We start from the raw sequence: 23,166 nt of genomic DNA on the forward strand, positions 1-23,166 counted from the left end.
AGGATGGAAACTTATTTTTATAACTGTCATATACCCAGAGCCAAGAACAATGCCAGGCATATATGAGGAGCTCAATAAATATTTACTGAAAGATTGACTTACTAAGTGAATTAATAAATTAATAAAGGAATTAGATGTTTCTTATAAAATTATTGTAGCCTTAATGGAGAAATAAGAACCAGATTTTGCTATAACTGGACGTAGTCACAGCTGAATAACCAGAAACAAAGATTAAGAGATATCACAGAGCAATCTCCTTGGTCCTTACATAGTCAATACTATCAGCAATTCTGTGAAAGAAAGGAAAGGCAAATTAAATTTGTAGATAATTCTTCTACTTAACACACCAGATGTGAGAATTGCACTAAAAATTAGACTACTGGTATAGATAGTAGGTTAAACCCAATCAGCTGACATTTACAGCAATAAATTAATGTTTATCTAAAACAAATCAACTGAGTTAACATATGACCCAGCAATTCCACTCCTAGATATAGAAATAAAAACATATCTCTACATAAAAACTTGTGCACAAATTTTCATAGCAGCATTATTATTATTCATAATAGCCAAAAAATAGAAACAATCTAAATGTCCACCAACTGATGAACTGATAAACATAATGTGGTATATGCATACAAAGAACACTATTCAGCAATAAAAAGGAATGTAATACTGATACAGCAACAATATGATGAACCTTGAAAACATTGTGCTAAGTGAAAGAAGCTAGGTATAAAAAGCCACATATTATATGATTTCATTTATTTGAAATGTCCAGAACAGGTAAGTCAACAGAGACAGAAACAGATTTGTGGTTGCCAGGGATTGGGGGAAGAGGGTAATAAGGAATGACTGCTAATGGGTATAGGATTTTTTTTGGAGAGATGAAAATTTCCTAAAATTAGGTAATGGTGATAGCCACACAACTCTGTGACTATACTAACTACTCATTTATACACTTAAATGGATAAATTTTATGGTATATAATTATAACTCAATAAAGCTATCATGAATATAACATGTAGAGATGTAGAGCTGTTTGTCAGAAATACACCTGCAGTTTATAATTTACCATAAAAAGTTCACTTAGTGTAAAAAATAGTAATAGTTAAAGAAATAAAAGCAATTTTAGGATGAAATTTAGCAATATTGTATTCATACCAAGAAATGTAATCATGCTGATATATTCCACGCTAGTCAGGCCACAACTGGACAACTACATTCCATTCTAAGCACAATGCCTAAGGAAACTCTTATAGGTTCAGAGGAATGTATACAGAACTGAAAAAGGATCAGAACCCATGTCACATTAGACATATTAGAAGGAATCAAGATTGCTTAGCACAGGGAAAGAAAGACTCATAAGATACAACTATCTTCAAATATATGTGGGTCTACTAGAGAAAACAGAGCCAGACAAGGTGGCTCACACCTACAGTCCTAGCTACTTCGGAGGCTGAGGTAGGAGGATCCTTAGAGCTCAGGAGGTCAAGGTTACAGTGAACTATAATCATGACACTGCACTCCAGCCTGGATGACAGAATGAGACCTGGTTGGTAAAAAGAAAATTTTAAAGAAAAGAGAAGAAAAAGAAAAAAGAGGGAAGGGGAGGGGAGGGGGAAGGGAAAGAGTGGGGGGACAAGATATATCTCCATACAAAAGATATAACAGAGTCACTGCTAAGAAGCTAGAAGGGGGGAAATTAATATCATCATGGGCTAGAACTAATGCAGTTATGGCTGCCTCCTAAGGTAACACTTTCCTGTCAGGAGTCCTATTTCAGACAGCATTCCTGTAATGTGTAGAAGACTGGAGAGATTTTTAAGTTCCCTACTAATTATAAAATTTTATCCTAAATCAGAGCCATATAACAAAATAAATGAAATAAATACATGAAATCCCAAAAAGAAGATGATTTAAAATGTTACCTCATTGTTCTGTAATGGTGGTTTTCCACTTTTCTTACTGCAGAGGAAAAAAAGAGAGAGCTTTACTTTATGTGAAAAGCGTTATCATTAAAATGATTTTAAGATGTCAAATATACCAAATTATTTAAAAGCGTTTCTTCTTTTTCATATTATAGTGAGATAGAACATATTAAATAATAATAGTCCGGCTGACTCTTACTAAGCATTATTTACAAAAAGTGCTTAATACATTTTAACTATCACTATTATATAACATTCTGTTTGGTAATTTTTAGGCGCGTTTGTGTGTAAATACAAACATAAATGCAAGTCTACTTCTTCATCCTCGAATCACAGCTTGGCCATGTAAACCGCTTTGGCCAATGGGACATCAACAAACTGACAGAAACAGAGGCTTGGAAGATGTGCATTGCTCCCTCTTACTGCTGGGAATCTTTCCCCAACCACGTGAGCAATCCCAGGCTAGTCTTCTAAAGGATGATAGAATATGCGTCATTCCCATATTACAAATGAGGAAAGTGGCCTGGAGAGAGTAAGCAGTATGCCCAAGGTTCATATTCTGACTACTAGTCTAGGCTACCTCTCAAAACAATATGATTAGCTGGGCATTGGTCCTTTCCATAACGCACTACCATGGCACCCTATGCTTCTACATAACATTGATAAATTTTAAATTTCTTGTTTGATGTATATTCCCTTCCACTAAACTAGCTCCATGCTATCAGGAGCTACTGCAGGCTGGTTTCTCTGAAGCTGAGGTAATATGGTGTCTGAGGTACAAATGTTCACTAGAGATAAACACCTGTGAATGGAAGGCAGAGAAACCAGGTTTGGACAGAACTCAAACTGATGCAAGCCCAACATAACTTCAGCCAACCATATAGGAAGTTCTAAAGCAAGCACTGTCCATCAGAGTACTCTGTGACGGGCTGAAATAGTCAGGCCTTTTTTACCTCTGCCTTGCTCAGTCTGCAAATGCATGCTGCCCCAGGAAGTCTGTGACATGAGGAGAGGGGAGTGTCTCTAGACCTGAGCCAGACTCTAAGGTGGGGGACAAGGGTGGGGAAAGAGGGGGCTGTCAGGATCTCACATTTCTCACAGCTGGGCAGTAAACCCTTCTTTAAAGGGGAATCTGAGTCTACTACAGGGGTCATACATTATTCAGCCCTCTATGTTCAACATCCTATTTGAACTCTGATGATCTGCAGAATGCACATCTTCAGTAATAAGATACCAGGTCACCAAACAAGACTAGAAAGCCAAACTTAACTACAGTAGATGTTTTATTTTAAAAAGCACATAAGTTATTATTATTTCTAACTTCAGTTGTATTATAGGATTACTTACCTGTTTAAAATCTTTTATGAATTGTAAAACAGTTATACAAAATGCATTTTAGCACGACAAAAGAAACAATGCAGTGAAGAGATACACTATGGGAGAAAATATTTGCAACCATACACCTGATTAGGGGTTAATATCCAAAACATATAAGGAACTCAAACAACTCAACAGCAAGACAACAATCCAATTTTAAAAAACGAGGAAAAGACCTGAATAGACATTTCTCAAAAGACATATAAATGGCCAGCTAGTATGTGAAAAATGCTCAACATCACTATCATCAGAAAAATGCAAATCAAAACCACAATGAGCTAACACTCATACTTCTTAGGATGACTACTATCAAAAAGATAAAAGATAACTGTTGGCAAGGACGTGGAGAAAAGAGAACACTTGTACATTGTTGGTTGAGAAGAATATAAATTAGTACAACCATTATGGAAAACAGTATGGAGGTTCCTCAAAAAAATTAAACATAACTACCATATGATCCAGCAATCTCACTTCTGGGTATAGATCCTAAGGAAATGAAATCAGTATCTCAAAGAGGTATCTGCACTCTCATGTTCCCTGCAGCATCATTCATAACAGTAAAAGATATGGAATCAACCCAAGTGTCCATCAAGAGAGGAATGGATAAAGAATTTGTGGTATATAAATACAATGGAATAAATTCAGCCTTTAAAAAAAAGGAGCTGAGTGCGGCAGCTCAGGCCTGTAATCCTAGCACTTTGGGAGCCCGAGGCAGGAAGACTGCCTGAGCTCAGGAGTTCAAGATCAGCCTGGGCAACACGGTGAAACCCTGTCTCTACTAAAATGCAAAAAAATAGCTGGGTGTGGAGGCATGCACCTGTAGTCCCAGCTACTTGGGAGGCTGAGGCAGGAGAACTGGCTTGAACCGGAAGGCGAAGGTTGCAGTGAGCCAAGATTGCGCCACTGCACTCCAGCCTAGGTGACAGAGCAAGACTCTGTCTCTAAAAAAAAGAGGAAATTCTGTCATTTGCTACAACATGGATGAACCTGGGGGACATTAAACTAAATAAGCCAGGCCCAAAAAGACAAATTCTGCATGATCTCACTTACACGTGGAATCTAAAAAAGTCAAACTCATAGAACCAGAGAGTAGAATGGTGGTTGCCAGGGGCTCAGGGGTTGGGGGAAATGGGGAAAAGTTGGTCAAAAGGCACAAAGTTCAGTCACGCAAGATGAGTAAGTTCTGGAGATCTAATGTACAGGATGGTAAATATAGCTTGATAATAGTAATCATTTCACAATGTATATGTATGTATATCAACATAAAAATAAAAAAAAAATTCAATAAAAATGCCACACTGCTTACCACTAATAAATGTTATAAGTTAATATTTAGAGATAAGTGGAGATTCATGCAGTGCGATGCTCACAAAAATACATATACACATGTACACACACACCTACCAGTGAGTCACATGGTCAGTCAGCTCTCCCATCACTTCATCACTTTTGTCTCTCCAAGTTTCCATGAAACACTTTGTTCAGAAGGAACCATGACATCTTATAAAGCTTCAATTGGCCTGAACACATAATCTACATATAAGTCCCATTTTCTTTAATCAGTCTGTGACAATTAAAATTTCTTGGCCAGGTGCAGTGGCTCACACCTGTAATCCCAGCACTTTGGGAGGCTGAGGCAGGAGGATCACTTGTCGGGAGTTTGAAACCAGCCTGACCAACATGGTGAAACCCCGTCTCTAATAAAAATACAAAATTAGCCGGGTGTGGTGGTGCATGCCTGTAATCCCAGCTACTCGGGAGGCTGAGGCAGAAGAATCACTAGAACCCAGGAGGCGGAGGTTGCGGTGAGCCAAGATCGTGCCATTGCACTCCAGCCTGGGCAACAAGAGCAAAACTCGGTCTCAGAAAAAAAGAAAAAAAAAATGCCTTTTTAAGTTTCTTAAAAGCTTCTTTATGAGATTTGTTTCTCAGGAAGTTCTATGAAAATACCTTTCACCTGTAATTATCACTATAAAAGAAATTTTTAATGGCAAAATAATTCAGCATGAGTACAGCAGTTGAAGTTGATTTTCTTGATTTCACATTAATACACATTAGCCTGATCTACATTCCAATACAGCAGGTTTATCAGACATGCGGGCTCCAGATGATCACTTAGCAAGTGTTTAAACACAATACTGGCACCAAAATCCGTGTAGCATGATAGTCATTCAGACAACCCAGAATACGCTTATATTAATTTATTTTTAATTTATCATCAAAATGAAAACAAAATTGGTTCTATAAAGAAAGTTCTAGGCCGGGTGTAGTGGCTCACACCTGTAATCCCAGCACTTTTGGGAGGCCGAGGCTAGCGGATCACTTGAGGTCAGGAGTTCGAGACCAGCCTGGCCAACATGGCAAAACCCTGTCTCTACTAAAAATAAAAAAATTAGCCGGGCATGGTGGTGTACATCTGCAATCCCAGTTACTCGGAAGGCTGAGGAAGAAGAATGGCTTGAACCCTGGAGGCGGAGGTTGCAGTGGGCCAAGATCACGCCACTGCACTCCAGCTAGGGTGACAGACCAAGACTTCTTTTTTTAAAAAAAAGGAAGAAAGTTCTATAAGGATTTAGACCCTGAAGAACTCATCTTTAGACCTATTATCTCTAGATCATAGAGATACTATTCCAGACCACCTCAGTCAAACCACAAAATCAACTATCTACCCTTTCTCTGACCCCCTCCCTCAAAATCTCTAGCTTCCTCCTCTTTCTTGAGCTCCTGACTTGAATATCTGATTTTTAATAAGGTATCTGTACCTGGATTTAATGCAAACATGTCTATATCTGAACTCACGTTTCCACCCCAAATCTATTCTTCCATTATTCCATACTGAACATACGCCCTAAATAAGTGAACACACCTTTATCTACCAGCTACCCAAACTACAAAGCTGTGAGTTATTCTCAGATATTTATTTTCCCTTTCTCATACACTTCATTTCCAATCTCTCTCTATGCTCTTCTTTCCATTTCTACTGCTATGATTTCAATTTGGGCCATCAAAATTTCTCATGTGAACTATTACAATATTCTCACTTGTTTTCTGAGTTCCTTATCATTCGTTTCTGTCCTCTTTCAACTTATTTCCATAACCACATCAAATATGTGCATATGTATATACATACTGAATATATATACACAAGTACATATACATATGCGCAGCCATACATATATGTATAGACCACATACATCTATATAAAATATATATCCTGTGGCATTCACCTAGAGCAATGTTCAGAACCTTATTTATTTCAATAAAAAATGAAAAAAAAAAGTTAATAACATAAGCATCCAACCAAAAGTTTACAAAGAACAAAAAAAAGCAGAAGAAATTTAAAACCACCCAAGCAGAATCTAATGAGTTAGAAAACAAAATACTAATACATTAAAATTCAAGAGTTAATTCTTTGGAAAATAAATCATGAGACAATCTAATTTTAAAAGGAGTACAAAAACACAAAAAATAAAATTAAAAAAAATGAGCATGAACATAGATAAAATTTGAAGGAAAAAAAAGGTAAAAGACTTCTTATCTCAACCCTATGTAAAGAATTTTGAAAGCCTGAATGAAATGGGTAGTTTTCTAGAAAAATATAATTTTCCAAACCTAGCAGAAAGAAGAGAAAACTAAACAGACTGAAAAACTGAAATTATAAAGTTGTCTGAGAGCTGCCTACCTCCTACCCTTCCATTCCCCAAAAAAGAACCAAACCCAAACAATTTACTGGGGAATGCTAACAAAACCCCCAGTGGACGGATAATTCCAGTGCTTTAATTGTTTTAGGACACAGATAAAAGAAGTTTCCACATTATTTTTGCTGCAAGTAAAACACTGACAACCGAACTTGGGCAGGCTCACATCTGCACTTTGGAAGGTCGAGCACTTTGGAAGTCCAGGCGGGTGGATCCCAGCGCTTTGGAAGGCCGAGGCAGGTGGATCACTTGAGGCCAGGAGTTCAAGAACAGCCTGGCCAACATGGTGAAACCCTGTCTCTATTAAAAATACAAAACTTAGCTGGGCGTGCTGGCGCATGCCTGTAGTCCCAGCTACTTGGGAGGCTGAGGCATGAGAATCACTTGAACCTGGGAAGTGGAGGTTGCGGTGAGCTGAGATTCTGCCACTGCACTCCAGCTAGGGCAACACAGCAAGGCTCTATCTCCAAAAACAAACAAACAACAACAAAAAAACCACTGACACCAAAATCTAACAAAAATTAAATGAAGAAAACTACAAACTATTCCCACTTAAACCAACAGATTTTTTTTTAAATTTCAGACCATGAGAATGTATTGCCTATTCAAAAACTAAATAAATACCTTATAATTAAAATTTAAACATAAACATGCACATAATGACTTTCAGAATAAAATCCAAATTCCATAAAACAGTACTCAAAGAACTTCACAATCTGGCTCCTGCCTTCTTTTCAGGTTCATCTCCTGCCACTAGGCACAAACACTCTGTGCTCAAGTTACCTTCATCTATCAGCTTAAACTACGAGAACCTGCAATTATTTGACCATTTCTCACTTACAAAATGGCAACTGCACATGCTTCAACCTAATACTGTGCTCACTCTTACCCCACTATTTCCTCACATACTATTTCTTCTGCTTTAAAGGACTCTTCCTCAATCAACCTATTTGATTACTACTTCTCTTTAAATTCAGCACATATCTTCTTGGAATGGAGTGGCCATGTATATTAAGTTTGCCCAGAATGGTCCGTGTTTACACCTTTTGTCCTGATATCATAATTAATTACACTCTTTCAGTCTCAAAACTGTACCAGTTAGGATAATAAATTACATGATGACCTTGTCTAAGAAACCTTCCTGTCCATTCTCTACTCTCACACAGTGTGTATTAGGTACACCCTCTGTGTTCCCTAGGCAATCTGTACATCATACCTCTCCCCTCATCAGCTTCTTGAGAGCAGGGGCCATGTCTTCCTCATCTCTACTCAGGCCTAAGACTATGTCTGATACACAGTAGGTACTTCTATCTTGTTTTGCCTTCTAAACTTTGTTTCACTTAGTATGTTAGTAAATTTCCTTTCACAAATATTTTTTAAAGGAAGATTTTTAGTTGAGTCAGGCCAAGACTTCTGGATTTTATCAACAAAGCAAAAAGATCTAAGTGACCAGATATGAAACTGGGAAACCTGCCAGGGCCAAGGCAGTAAACCAACCGGACCAAGTTAACCACAGAGCAGCTGCCTATGACAAGCAATCTTAGGAGTAGAAGGATACACATCCTCACAACACCCGCTGGGTAAGACAATTGTTTTAAGGTACCATTTCAAAATAAATGCTCAGATGTTCAGCTACATTTGAATCCACTTCTTTTAAAAAACAACAACAAAAAAGGTAATTGCCATATCTCTATTACTTCTAGTACATAGAATATTTCTAAATAACTTATTTTATCTAATTTTGAATATAATCACAACTTCACACTAAAAGACCCCTAGTTGGGCACATATTACTTTCACTGACAGCTTAAGTGTTTAAAAAGACACCACATGTTGATTCAATACTGAAAATGCTCAAAAGTAGTTAAAGCCATGTCATAGGCTGATTATGTTAAACGTTGATGTTTTTGATCTACTAGAATTACAGACTAAGAAGCACTATCACAGTGAAAAAAAGGGAAACAGAAGATAGGAAGCCAATGAATATGCAGAATATAGAGTGAAGATAAGAAAGGTTAGAAATGGGCAGAAGTAGGCAGGAATGAATTATACAGGGCCTTTACTCTAACTTAAGATTTAGCCGAATATAAAGAAAATTGCCTTTTACTTTAAGAAACACTAATTTAGAATAATTAAGGAAATAGAATTGCAAAATGAAAATATGAAAGTGGAAACTCTACAAACTTATCAACACCCTACTACAAACCACAAGCTCTCCAGGTATATCATAAGTGACTTAAAGATTAACAGGTAAAGTATTTGCCCTCAAGGATTTCATAATCCAGCTAGAGAAAAATACAGATAAGCAACTATCATATCAGACAAAGTTAAGTATTATGGTCTAAACAAGGTGCTATGAAAGGCAAGAGCAACTAATGTTAACCCAAGGGGGAGAAAAAGTGAAAACTTTACTCCAGAAATGATGTGGAATCTAAACTTAGACTTAAAAAATAGATAGGATATAGGGTGAGATGATTAAAAGAATGATATTATGTTCTACCATAAGGGAACCCGATAAGCAAAAGAACTGATTTCTTAAGAGAGCAGGGTATATTAGAAGAAAGGAAAACAGTCTTTTCTAGTATGATATACAAAGAACGTACACGTTTCAGAAAGAGACGAAATCTCTTCAAATCCTGGTAATAGTTCAAAGTATACCTCCTAGAGAGAGTTCCTGGACTAGAATCCCAATTTGACTGTGTGCTAGCTGTGTGACTTTTGGCAAATTATGTAATCTCTCTGTACCTTAGTTCTCTCATTTGAAAAATGGAGGTAACAACACCATTAGCAAAAACATGTAAAGTCCTTATAATACAGCCTGGCATAAAGATTCAAAAAATGTTAGTGATTAATATTACACCATTTACTGGCTGTGTGACTGAAGAAAGATGTATCCTCATCTGTAATGGTGAGGACAATAATATTTACCTGTTAACTTTTGCCCTCAGTGATTAGAATGTATTAGGCACCCAAGGATTATCCCAAGATCAGAGATGATGAATGCCTGAACAAAGGCAGTGGGTATGAGAGTGGAAGAAAGAAGCATGAAAATTACTAGAAATGACAAGAAAGGGAATAAATAAGAGTTGGGAACTAACTGCATATGGAAATGAGAGGGAGAGAAGACTACAAACTTAAAGTCAGAGGAAGTATTAGCAGCCATCAACTTCAAACTGGTATCTCAAAAGGCAAAGTATTCTTCTCCAAGTCTCAAATGCAGTTTGCACCCTGGATGACTAGAGGACAGTGATTTCACTGACTACAATAAATAACAGTAAAATAAGCATTCAGAGAAACAGTAATTGGATTCATTGTAAACATGTTGATTTCACATCCCAGTAAGCTAAGTATATGGAAATGTTCAGAAGACAACTTTTAAAAATGCTTAGATTTGAAGTTCATGAGCAGAGATGTTGATTTGCAAGACATTAACATGACAATGATTTGGAAATACAGTGCTATAAATCCTTTGGGAAACCAATATAAAATCTGAAACATTGAGTGTTGTTTTTGTTTATTAAGATGCTATACTAAAAAATTTAGACTGTGTTCTCAAGAAACTTGGTTTAAGTCGTTCCCTGACTGACAATGCTCCTAGGTAAAGAAGCAGACTTTGCTCTTAAAAGGAAAGTATGTTTATTACAAGCCTCAAAATTATTCTGACAAGTAATTTTAAATAAAATGTCCAGACCATAATAAAAAATAATCCAAGCACTAAGGAAATTAGACTCCATAACCAAGGACTAGCAGAAATTGTAGAAAACAAAAACAAACCCAAAATTTCAGTTGGCATTTCCAGACTCATCCTAAAAAACAACGTAGACTGTATTTTTGTAAATACACACAGAAAAAATTTTAAGGTAACTACCAAGAAGTAGGTACCAAGAAGTAGATATCTACCAAGAAGATACCTACCAAAAAGTAACACTGATCTGAGAAAACCAAATGAAATTTCAAAAAATAAAATATACAATTGAAATTAAATATATAATCAATAGGTTTAAGAGATTTCACACAGCTAAGAAAAAGTTACACTACAACAAATGCACATAAATTAGGAGAAAAGTCAATGAAGGCAGTGTTCTAAAGTATTTTTACTATCTGGGAGGATGATAAAGTATTACTGATTAGGGGGGCGGAGCAAGATGGCCGAATAGGAACCGCTCCAGTCTCCAGCTCCCAGCGCGAGCGACACAGACGACAGGTGATTTCTGCATTATCAACTGAGGAACACAGCTCATCGCCAGCAACGGATCAAAGCTGGACGGAGAATGACTTTGACGAGATGAGAGAAGAAGGCTTCAGTCCATCAAACTTCTCAGAGCTAAAGGAGGAATTACGTACCCAGCGCAAAGAAACTAAAAATCTTGAAAAAAGAGTGGAAGAATTGATAACCAGAATAATTAATGCAGAGAAGGCCATAAACGAACGGACAGAGATGAAAACCATGACACGAGAAATACGTGACAAATGCACAAGCTTCAGTGACCGACTCGATCAACTGGAAGAAAGAGTATCAGCAATTGAGGATCAAATGAATGAAATGAAGCGAGAAGAGAAACCAAAAGAAAAAAGAAGAAAAAGAAATGAACAAAGCCTGAAAGAAGTATGGGATTATGTAAAAAGACCAAATCTACATCTGATTGGGGTGCCTGAAAGTGAGGAGGAAAATGGAACCAAGTTAGAAAACACTCTTCAGGATATCATCCAGGAGAACTTCCCCAACGTAGTAGGGCAGGCCAACATTCAAATTCAGGAAATACAGAGAACGCCACAAAGATACTCCTCGAGAAGAGCAACTCCAAGACACATAATTGCCAGATTCGCCAAAGTTGAAATGAAGGAAAAAATCTTAAGAGCAGCCAGAGAGAAAGGTCGGGTTACCCACAAAGGGAAGCCCATCAGACTAACAGCAGATCTCTCGGCAGAAACTCTACAAGCCAGAAGAGAGTAGGGGCCAATATTCAACATTCTTAAAGAAAAGAATTTTAAACCCAGAATTTCATATCCAGCCAAACTAAGTTTCATAAGTGAAGGAGAAATAAAATCCTTTACAGATAAGCAAATGCTTAGAGATTTTGTCACCACCAGGCCTGCCTTACAAGAGACCCTGAAGGAAGCACTAAACACGGAAAGGAATAACCGGTACCAGCCATTGCAAAAACATGCCAAAATGTAAAGACCATCGAGGCTAGGAAGAAACTGCATCAACTAACGAGCAAAATAACCAGTTAATATCATAATGGCAGGATCAAGTTCACACATAACAATATGTAAATGGACTAAATGCTCCAATTAAAAGACACAGACTGGCAAACTGGATAAAGAGTCAAGACCCATCAGTCTGCTGTATTCAGAAGACCCATCTCACATGCAGAGACACACATATGCTCAAAATAAAGGGATGGAGGAAGATCTACCAAGCAAATGGAGAACAAAAAAAAGCAGGGGTTGCAATACTAGTCTCTGATAAAACAGACTTTAAACCATCAAAGATCAAAAGAGACAAAGAAGGCCATTACATAATGGTAAAGGGATCAATTCAACAGGAAGAGCTAACTATCCTAAATATATTTGCACCCAATACAGGAGCACCCAGATTCATAAAGCAAGTCCTTATAGACTTACAAAGAGACTTATCGACTCCCATACAATAATAATGGGAGACTTCAACACCCCACTGTCCACATTAGACAGATCAACGAGATAGAAAGTTAACAAGGATATCCAGGAATTGAACTCATCTCTGCAGCAAGCAGATCTAATAGACATCTACAGAACTCTCCACCCCAAATCAACAGAATATACATTCTTCTCAGCACCACATCACACTTATTCCAAAATTGACCACATAATTGGAAGTAAAGCACTCCTCAGCAAATGTACAAGAACAGAAATTATAACAAACAGTCTCTCAGACCACAGTGCAATCAAACTAGAACTCAGGACTAAGAAACTCAATCAAAACTGCTCAACTACATGGAAACTGAATAACCTGCTCCTGAATGACTACTGGGTACACAACGAAATGAAGGCAGAAATAAAGATGTTCTTTGAAACCAATGAGAACAAAGATACAACATACCAGAATCTCTGGGACACATTTAAAGCAGTGTGTAGAGGGAAATTTATAGCACTAAATGCCCACAAGAGAAAGCTGGAAAGATCTAAAATTGACACCCTAACATCACAATTAAAAGAACTAGAGAAGCAAGAGCAAACACATTCAAAAGCTAGCAGAAGGCAAGAAATAACTAAGATCAGAGCAGAACTGAAGGAGACAGAGACACAAAAAACCCTCCAAAAAATCAATGAATCCAGGAGTTGGTTTTTTGAAAAGATCAACAAAATTGACAGACCACTAGCAAGACTAATAAAGAAGAAAAGAGAGAAGAATCAAATTGACGCAATAAAAAATGATAAAGGGGATATCACCACCGACCTCACAGAAATACAAACTACCATCAGAGAATACTATAAACACCTCTACGCAAATAAACTAGAAAATCTAGAAGAAATGGATAATTTCCTGGACACTTACACTCTCCCAAGACTAAACCAGGAAGAAGCTGAATCCCTGAATAGACCAAAGGCAGGCTCTGAAATTGAGGCAATAATTAATAGCCTACCAACCAAAAAAAGTCCAGGACCAGATGGATTCACAGCTGAATTCTACCAGAGGTACAAGGAGGAGCTGGTACCATTCCTTCTGAAACTATTCCAATCAATAGAAAAAGAGGGAATCCTCCCTAACTCATTTTATGAGGCCAACATCATCCTGATACCAAAGCCTGGCAGAGACACAACAAAAAAAGAGAATTTTAGACCAATATCCCTGATGAACATCGATGCAAAAATCCTCAATAAAATACTGGCAAACCGGATTCAGCAGCACATCAAAAAGCTTATCCACCATGATCAAGTTGGCTTCATCCCTGGGATGCAAGGCTGGTTCAACATTCGCAAATCAATAAACATAATCCAGCATATAAACAGAACCAAAGACAAAAACTACATGATTATCTCAATAGATGCAGAAAAGGCCTTTGACAAAATTCAACAGCCCTTCATGCTAAAAACTCTCAATAAATTCGGTATTGATGGAACATATCTCAAAATCATAAGAGCTATTTATGACAAACCCACAGCCAATATCATACTGAATGGGCAAAAACTGGAAGCATTCCCTCTGAAAACTGGCACAAGACAGGGATGCCTTCTCTCACCACTCCTATTCAACATAGTGTTGGAAGTTCTGGCTAGGGCAATCAAGCAAGAGAAAGAAATCAAGGGTATTCAGTTAGGAAAAGAAGAAGTCAGATTGCCCCTGTTTGCAGATGACATGATTGTATATTTAGAAAACCCCACTGTCTCAGCCCAAAATCTCCTTAAGCTGATAAGCAACTTCAGCAAAGTCTCAGGATACAAAATTAATGTGCAAAAATCACAAGCATTCTTATACACCAGTAACAGACAAACAGAGAGCCAAATCATGAATGAACTTCCATTCACAATTGCTACAAAGAGAATAAAATACCTAGGAATCCAACTTACAAGGGATGTAAAGGACCTCTTCAAGGAGAACTACAAACCACTGCTCAGTGAAATAAAAGAGGACATAAATAAATGGAAGAACATACCATGCTCATGGATAGGAAGAATCAATATCGTGAAAATGGCCATACTACCCAAGGTAATTTATAGATTCAATGACATCCCCATCAAGCTACCAATGAGTTTCTTCACAGAATTGGAAAAAACTGCTTTAAAGTTCATATGGAACCAAAAAAGAGCCCGCATTGACAAGACAATCCTAAGTCAAAAGAACAAAGCTGGAGGCATCACGCTACCTGACTTCAAACTATACTACAAGGCTACAGTAACCAAAATAGCATGGTACTGGTACCAAAACAGAGATATAGACCAATGGAACAGAACAGAGTCCTCAGAAATAATACCACATATCTACAGCCATCTGATCTTTGATAAACCTGAGAAAAACAAGAAATGGGGAAAGGATTCCCTATTTAATAAATGGTGCTGGGATAATTGGCTAGCCATAAGTAGAAAGCTGAAACTGGATCCTTTCCTTACTCCTTATATGAAAATTAATTCAAGATGGATTAGAGACTTAATTAGACCTAATACCATAAAAATCCTAGAAGAAAACCTAGGTAATATCATTCAGGACATAGGCATGGGCAAGGACTTCATGTCTAAAACACCAAAAGCAATGGCAACAAAAGCCAAAATTGACAAATGGGATCTAATTAAATTAAAGAGCTTCTGCACAGCAAAAGAAACTACCATCAGAGTGAACAGGCAACCTACAGAATGGGAGAAAATTTTTGCAATCTATTCATCAAAGGGCTAATATCCAGAACCTACAAATAACTCAAACAAATTTACAAGAAAAAAACAAACAACCCCATCAAAAAGTGGGCAAAGGATATGAATAGACATTTCTCAAAAGAGGACATTCATACAGCCAACAGACACATGAAAAAATGCTCATCATCACTGGCCATCAGAGAAATGCAAATCAAAACCACAATGAGATACCATCTCACACCAGTTAGAATGGCAATCATTAAAAAGTCAGGAAACAACAGGTGCTGGAGAGGATGTGGAGAAATAGGAACACTTTTACACAGTTGGTGAGATTGTAAACTAGTTCAACCATTATGGAAAACAGGATGGCGATTCCTCAAGGATCTAGAACTAGAAGTACCATATGACCTAGCCATCCCATTACTGGGTATATACCCAAAAGATTATAAATCACGCTGCTATAAAGACACATGCACACGTATGTTTATTGCAGCACTATTCACAATAGCAAAGACTTGGAATCAATCCAAATGTCCATCAGTGACGACTGGATTAAGAAAATGTGGCACATATACACCATGGAATACTATGCAGCCATAAAAAAGGATGAGTTTGTGTCTTTCTAGGGACATGGATGTAGCTGGAAACCATCATTCTGAGCAAACTATTGCAAGAACAGAAAACCAAACACCACATGTTCTCACTCATAGGTGGGAACTGAACAATGAGATCACTTGGACTCGGGAAGGGGAACATCACACACGGGGGCCTATCATGGGGAGGTGGGAGGGGGGAGGGATTGCATTGGGAGTTATACCTGATGTAAATGACGAGTTGATGGGTGCTGACGAGTTGATGGGTGCAGCACACCAACATGGCACAAGTATACATATGTAACAAACCTGCACGTTATGCACATGTACCCTAGAACTTAAAGTATAATTTTAAAAAAGAAGAAGAAGAAAAAAAAGTATTACTGATTAATGTTCAGACTTGAAAAAAAGTGAAACCCATGTTAAAAATTCTAGGGTAAGTTGTAAAAGAAAAAAGAGAGAGAACAACTAATAGGAAACTACTAGAAGGGGTAAAAATTGCTGAGATTAGCTCAGTCGTGGAGACCCTAACCCAGTGGCGCTAGAGGAATTAAAGACACACACACAGAAATACAGGGTGTGGAATGGGAAATCAGGGGTCTCACAGCCTTCAGAGCTGACAGCCCCAAACAGAGATTTACCCACATATTTATTGACAGCAAGCCAGTGATAAGCATTTTTTCACAGATTATAAATTAACTAAAAGCATTTCTTACAGGAAATAAAGGGATGGGCCAAAACAAAGAGATGGGCTCTGGCTAGTTATCTGCAGCAGGAGCATGTTCTTAAGGCACAGATTGCTCATGCTATTGTTTGTGGTTTAAGAATGCCTTAAGCGGTTTTCCGCCCTGGGTGGGCCAGGTGTTCCTTGCCCTCATTCTGGTAAACCCACAACCTTCAGCATGGGCATCATGGCCATCACGAACATGCTACAGTGCTGCAGAGATTTTGTTTATGGCCAGTTTTGGGGCCAGTTTATGGCCAGATATTGGCGGGGGCGGGGGGAGGAGGCTGTTCCCAACATGTCCCCCTTATTTGTTTTGCAAAGTGATAAAAGCAAAGGCAGCTTTGTCATGGTGAGCTACTTCTTGCAGGAGTCCAGATCAGCATCTGCAGACTATACAAAGACAAACAACACAGATTAAAAGCACAATCATGGTTGAAATCACAGAGCTTCCAAGTGTTTTTATCCATTTTAATGGGTTACTAGCTGCTAATCTGCCTGCAGCTCCTTCAAGCACTCCAGTTCCTAGCATTAAGGTCAGGTGTGCCTGGGATGCTTTAAATATTTGTTCTTTTAATTTTGCAATATCCAAAGACAAGTTTGTAGAGTGTCCTTCTAGATGCTTTTTTATTCCTTGCCAAATTTTCATCTTATTCAGAGCCATTAATAGTTTCCACAAATCCTTATGTTTAGCTCCTACAGTGGGCCATATCATTTGAGGTTGAGGTGCCACTATACTGCCACGTTTCCAGATAATAGGAACTCTTGCCGTACTTCTTACAATTTCTACCATCTGACCGTTTTGTTCAGACCACCTGAACATAGTGTAGCTGTGGCACACAGACTGAGAGGTGCAATTTAAGCTAAACATCCCCTTAGGGGACCAATCAATAATGATTCCATAGGAATCACTGCACAGCACCTCTGCCTGCTCTGCAATGCAATCTTCCTAAACAAGTACGTTCATTTTTTCTGGCCAGGTTCAATTTTGTTCACAAATAGGTTTTTGAGGATGGTATGCCTCAATTACAGGAGCAGATTCATTATGGTAAATACTGAGATCAGAAAGTATGTGTAACTGTGCCATAGAGCAATTACCTCCTGGCATTACTGCCAGCCAAGATTGATAAATATGCCCAATAAGTATAATTGTTCTCTGTGTCAGCCCTTGTTGAAGGAATACTCACAGCAATGGTGATCACCACTATCATAGCTACCATTAAATAACTCATTGTGACTGGTTGTCCTGCTTTCCTCAGGTTTTCTTCTGCCATCTGTGACAGCTTCTTGATCTGTCCCCAAGTAGATGGCCATGTTTGACGGGTGCTGCTCATGACAGTTGGGGTCCTCCTCAGCATCAGTCTCAACATGGCTGCAACTGGGGGGTCCTTGGGATCCTCCCGGAATCTCTTCCTCAGCATCTGGCTCATGATAATGTTTCAAGTGTCTTGATGGTATCCGAATTGGCTGTTCATTCGGTCCTGGAGAAACACAAGCATAACCTCTACCCCAAGTTATTATTTTACCTATTTCCCAACTTTTTGTTATCAGATCTCTCCACCAAACCAGTTGTTCTGCTTCTGTCTTTGCAGTTGATTTCTGCAGCTGCTGTTCAGCTGCTCATAGCACCTAGCCTTTAGGCAGACTAAAAAAATTTAAAGTTAATAATGCTAGATTCAATTTTATATGGGTTGTCCCACAGTCCCTGTTTACCGCCTCCTCTGCTTTTGCAACTGCTGTTTCTGGGAGAGATTCATTCTTTTCACTATGGCTTGTCCTTGAGAATTATATGGGATACCAGTGATGTGTTTAATATTCCATATAGAGAAAAATGTCGCTAGAGCTTGGCTAGTATAGCCTGGTGCATTATCTGTTTTAATAGAAGCTGGAATGCCCATCACTGCAAAACACTGCAAAAGGTGACGTTTAACATGGGCAGAAAAAAATCATAACTGAGCATTTTCAATTAATTGTGTGGAATGAACCACATATGAAGAATCAAAAATCCCATTAATAGGCATATTAAAAGCAGTCAATATCTCAATTACAGCTATAAGCTCCGCTTTCTGAGCTGAAGTATACGGCATCTGGAAAACTTTGCCTTTTGATCCAGAATAAGAAGCTTTACCATTACTAGACCCATCTGTAAAAACATTCTCAGCACCTTCAATTGGTTTAAATTTAGTTATTCTAGGGAGGATCCAATTAGTTCATTTCAAAAATTGAAACGGTTTCATTTTAGGAAAATGATCATCAAGAATACACACAAAGTCAGCTAAATGGGTTTGCCAAGTAAGACTATTTATAAAAGCTTGCTGTATTTGTGCCTTCGTGAGAGGGATGATAATTTTTCCAGGATCATATCCATGTAATTTAACAATCCAAGTTCTCCCATTTCCTATCATAGTAGTGATTTGATCCAAATAAGGAGTTAGAGTCCGTGAATTAGCATGTGGAAGAAAAAGCCACTCTACTAAGTCCTGCTCTTGGACAGTAACACCAGTAGGTGAATGCTGAGTTGGAAATATTAGCAAATCTAGAGTCTTCTCTGGATCTATTCTATTTATTTGAGTTTTATGGACTTGCTTTTTGATTAGCTGCAGCTCTGCCTCAGCCTCTTTTGTTAATTGCCGAGGGCTAGTGAGACTAGGATCTCCTCTAAGGATAGAAAATAGATTACTCACGGCATAGGTAGGAACGCCTAGAGCAGGTCGTATCCAATTAACGTCCCCTAGTAATTTTTGCAAGTCATTTAATGTTTTCAATTGATCCCTACATATGGCTACTTTCTGTGGCAGAATGGCAATGTCATTTACTAAGGTTCCCAAGTAGGAGTAAGGAGTAGTAGTCTGAATTTTGTCAGGAGCATAATGAAACCAGCGCCAGAAACTGAATTTTGCAAGTGATCATAACATTGGAGTAATACTTCTCAAGTAGGGGCGGCACAAAGTATACTGTCCATATAATGACTAATGTCACACTGTGAAAATTTTTTACCAGTAGGTTCAATTGCTTGCCCTACATAAGTCTGGCAAATTGTTGGACTGTTTAACATGTCTTGTGGCAACACTTTCCAACGAAAACGCTTAGCAGGCTGCAGGTTGTTTATTGCAGGAATTGTAAATGCAAACCGTTCACAGTCCTGCTCAGCTAAGGTGAGAGTAAAGAAACAGTCTTTTAAATCTATGACTATTAAAGCCCAATTTTTTGGAATCATAGCAGGAGAAGGCAATCCTGGCTGCAATGCTCCCCTAGGTTATATAACTGAATTAATGGCTCTTAAATCAGTTAACATTCTCCATTTACCTGATTTTTTTCCTTAATTATGAAAACTGGAGAATTCCAAGGGGAAAATGTTGGAGTTATGTGTCCTTTTTCTTACTGTTCATTAACGAAGTCCTCTAAAGCTTCCAGTTTCTTTTGACTTAGTTGCCATTGTTCTATCCAAATTGGCTTATCTATTAACCATTTTAAAGGTATACATTCTGGAGACTTAACAATGGCTGCCATTAAAAATGATATCCTAAACCTTCATAGGAACTTTGTCTTTCCACTTAAAGAGGTTCCTTCAAATCTTGCAAATTTTTCCTAGTCCCATACCAGGGACATACTTGATTTCATCCATCAGACATTGACTGTGAGGGCTGTATAACTGCTCTGGAATTAGAACTTGTGCTCCCCATTGTTGTAATAAATCTCTTCCCCATAGATTTACAGGTACAGAAGTTATAATTGGTTGAATAGTCCCAGGTTGTCCATCGGGCCCTTCACAATGCAAAATATCACTACTTTGATATACTCCAAGGGCTTCACCAACTCCAACTATGTTAAATTGAGTGGGTTGAATTGGCCACACAGACGGCCAGTGCTGTAGAGAAATGATTGAAATGTCTGCTCCTATACCTACCAAACCTTTAAATTTCTTTCCCTGAATAGTTATTTCACAGGTAGGACATTTATTAGTAATTGTTTCACTCAATAAGCTGCTTTGCCTTGTTTATTTGTGCTTCCAAATCCTCCTGTTCGTTTAATTTCACTTGTCCCCATTTCCACATATGGCACAATCAGGAGCTGTGCTACACGCTCTCCTGGCTCTGCTTTCCAGGAAACAGAAGTAGATATAACAATTTGAATTTCCCCATTGTAATCTGAATCAATGACTCCTGTATGTATTTGTACTCCTTTTAAATTTAAACTAGACCTTCCTAGAAGTAATCCTATCGTCCATGCTGACAAGGGTCCACAGACTCCTGTTGGGACCTTTTGCGGGGGTTCCCCAGGCAGAAGGCTCACAGCTTTTGTGCAGCATAAATCTACTGCGGCACTACCGGCTGTGGCAAGGGACAGACATTGTACAAGGGTGAGGGAATGGTTGAGCCAGAAATGCCCCCATTTGGAATGGGGCCCGCGACGGGCCCTCATGGCATTTCCCAAAATCGTGTTCCCATCTTTATCAAACTTAGAGTGACACTGATTTTCCTTTTTTACATTTTGTACATATTTCAGGCTTAGCAATTTTCTTTTCTCCCCTATCTGGTGGCCTGACTCGCTGGTTTTTTCTACATTCTTTTTTAGTCTGACCATGCTTCCCACAGTTAAAACAAGCTCCAGGAAACAGAGTATTTCCTTTACCCACTCTCAGTCCTGCCATTTCCCGGGCTAGCAGAGTAGCCTTATGCAGATTACCTCCAATACCGTCACAGGCCTTGATATAATCAACTAAATGTGATTTCCCTCTAATAGGTCGCAGAGCAGACTGGCACTCGGGATTAGCATTGCCGAAAGCTAAAACTCACAACACTATATCCTGAGCAGCTGAATCTGCAATCACCTTTTTAAGAGACTCCTGTAACCGAGCTATAAAATCCATGTATGGTTCTTTTGGTCTCTGTTTTACAGCACTAAAGGGTATTGTTCTCCACCTGAAGTGATTTTTTTCCCAAGCTCTAATGCACACTCCCCTAAGCTGCTCTATGGCATCATTCTGCATAACCACTTGTGCATCTAAACCAGACCAGCCGCCGATCCCCAAAAGTTGGTCTGCAGTAATATTAAATTGAGGTTGGGCCTGGGTGTTGCGAGCAGCCTGAATGGAAGCTTCATTTGCCCACCAAATTTTAAATTGTAATAAATGAGCAGGAGTTAGACAAGCTCGAGTAAGAGCGTCCCAGTCAGTAGGAATCATCCAACTGGAAACAGCAACATTCTTTAACAGTCCCATTACAAAAGGAGAACCTGGTCCATATTGATTACTAGCTTGTTTAAATTCTTTGAGTAATTTAAAAGGAAAAAGCTCAAATGTAGCTAGAATATTTCCCTGTTGATCTGCGGCATGTATTCTAACAGGCAACTGCCAAGCCTCTAAATCACCCTCTCCTCTAGCTTGCTGAATTCCTGCCTGAATGGAACCGAGAGCAGTCGCTCGAGGCGCTGCTTGAACAGTCACTGGGGCAACTACTTTTCGCACAGTGTCCTCTGGAAAAGAAAGATCTGGAGGGTAAGGCCACTCTTTTTCTTCAAAATAAGGAGGGGGTGCAGAAAGGTAGGAATGAACCTCTTCCTCCTTTGCCGCTTTAGCTTTAGCTGGCAAACAGACCTGCTCTGTTACTTCGTTATACTCTCCTTCCTCCTCCTCATCAGTGTGAAAAGGTTCCAAGGTGGAACAAACCAGAGCCCACACTTGTCCCAATGTTACCCTGATGCTTCTGAGCTCCCATTCTTACCACGGGATTGCTTAAGAGTACTCGGATGTCCTCCAGCTTAGTTCCACGTTCTCTAACTGTTGCTCAGTGACCCTTCAACCTGGGTTCGAGCCCCATGTATGGGTGCCACTTGCCGAGATCAGCTCAGTCATGGAGACCCAAACCCAGCAGCACTAGAGGAATTAAAGACACACACAGAGAAATATAGGGTGTGGAGTGGGAAATCAGGGGTCTCACAGCCTTCAGAGCTGAGCCCCAAACAGAGATTTACTCACACATTTATTGACAGCAAGCCAGTGATAAGCATTGTTTCTATAGATTATAGATTAACTAAAAGCATTTCTTACAGGAAATAAAGGGATGGGCCAAAAAAAGGGATGGGTCTGGCTAGTTATCTGCAGCAGGAACATGTTCTTAAGGCACAGATGGCTCATGCTATTGTTTGGGGTTTAAGAATGCCTTAAGCAGTTTTCTGCCCTGGGTGGGCCAGGTATTCCTTGCCCTCATTCCGGTAAACCCACAACCTTCAACATGGGCATCATGGCCATCACGAACATGTCATAGTACTGCAGAGATTTTGTTTATGGCCAGTTTTGGGACCAGTTTATGGCCAGATTTGGGGGCCTGTTCCCAACAAAAAATGAAATAATGGAAAAAAGAAATCAATAGTCTTACAAGTGAACCTAGACAAAACCAGCAGAGGAACTGCCCAGCCACCCACAGAATTGAAGGTAAAAGATAATCGTTGAAAACACTGAACTTTGGGGTGGTAAAAAGTCCTGGGTCAAAGAAATCAGAAAATATTTAGAA

At 38.8% G+C, this 23,166-nt stretch overlaps 1 protein-coding gene across 7 annotated transcripts in view; it reads right to left on the reverse strand.

The window, feature by feature from the left end:
• LOC105485414 (ATP binding cassette subfamily D member 3) overlaps window positions 1–23,166 on the reverse strand; it is a 99,968-nt gene that overhangs the window by 50,650 nt on the left and 26,152 nt on the right. For 4 of the 7 annotated variants that reach the window (XM_011747762.3, XM_011747763.3, XM_024793992.2 and 1 more), the window contains one exon: window positions 1,932–1,968. The exons of 1 other annotated variant lie outside the window; for it this stretch is intronic. In XM_011747762.3, the coding sequence (XP_011746064.1) occupies window positions 1,932–1,968 (37 nt within the window). Of the gene's footprint in view, window positions 1–1,931; window positions 1,969–4,712; window positions 5,002–16,154; window positions 16,229–23,166 lie in introns of those variants that run through there. 2 more of the 7 variants (XM_071076446.1, XM_011747765.3) reach the window with 2 other exon arrangements.

The sequence above is a fragment of the Macaca nemestrina genome, chromosome 1, assembly GCF_043159975.1.
Source record: "Macaca nemestrina isolate mMacNem1 chromosome 1, mMacNem.hap1, whole genome shotgun sequence".
NCBI classification, from domain to species: Eukaryota; Metazoa; Chordata; class Mammalia; order Primates; family Cercopithecidae; genus Macaca; species Macaca nemestrina.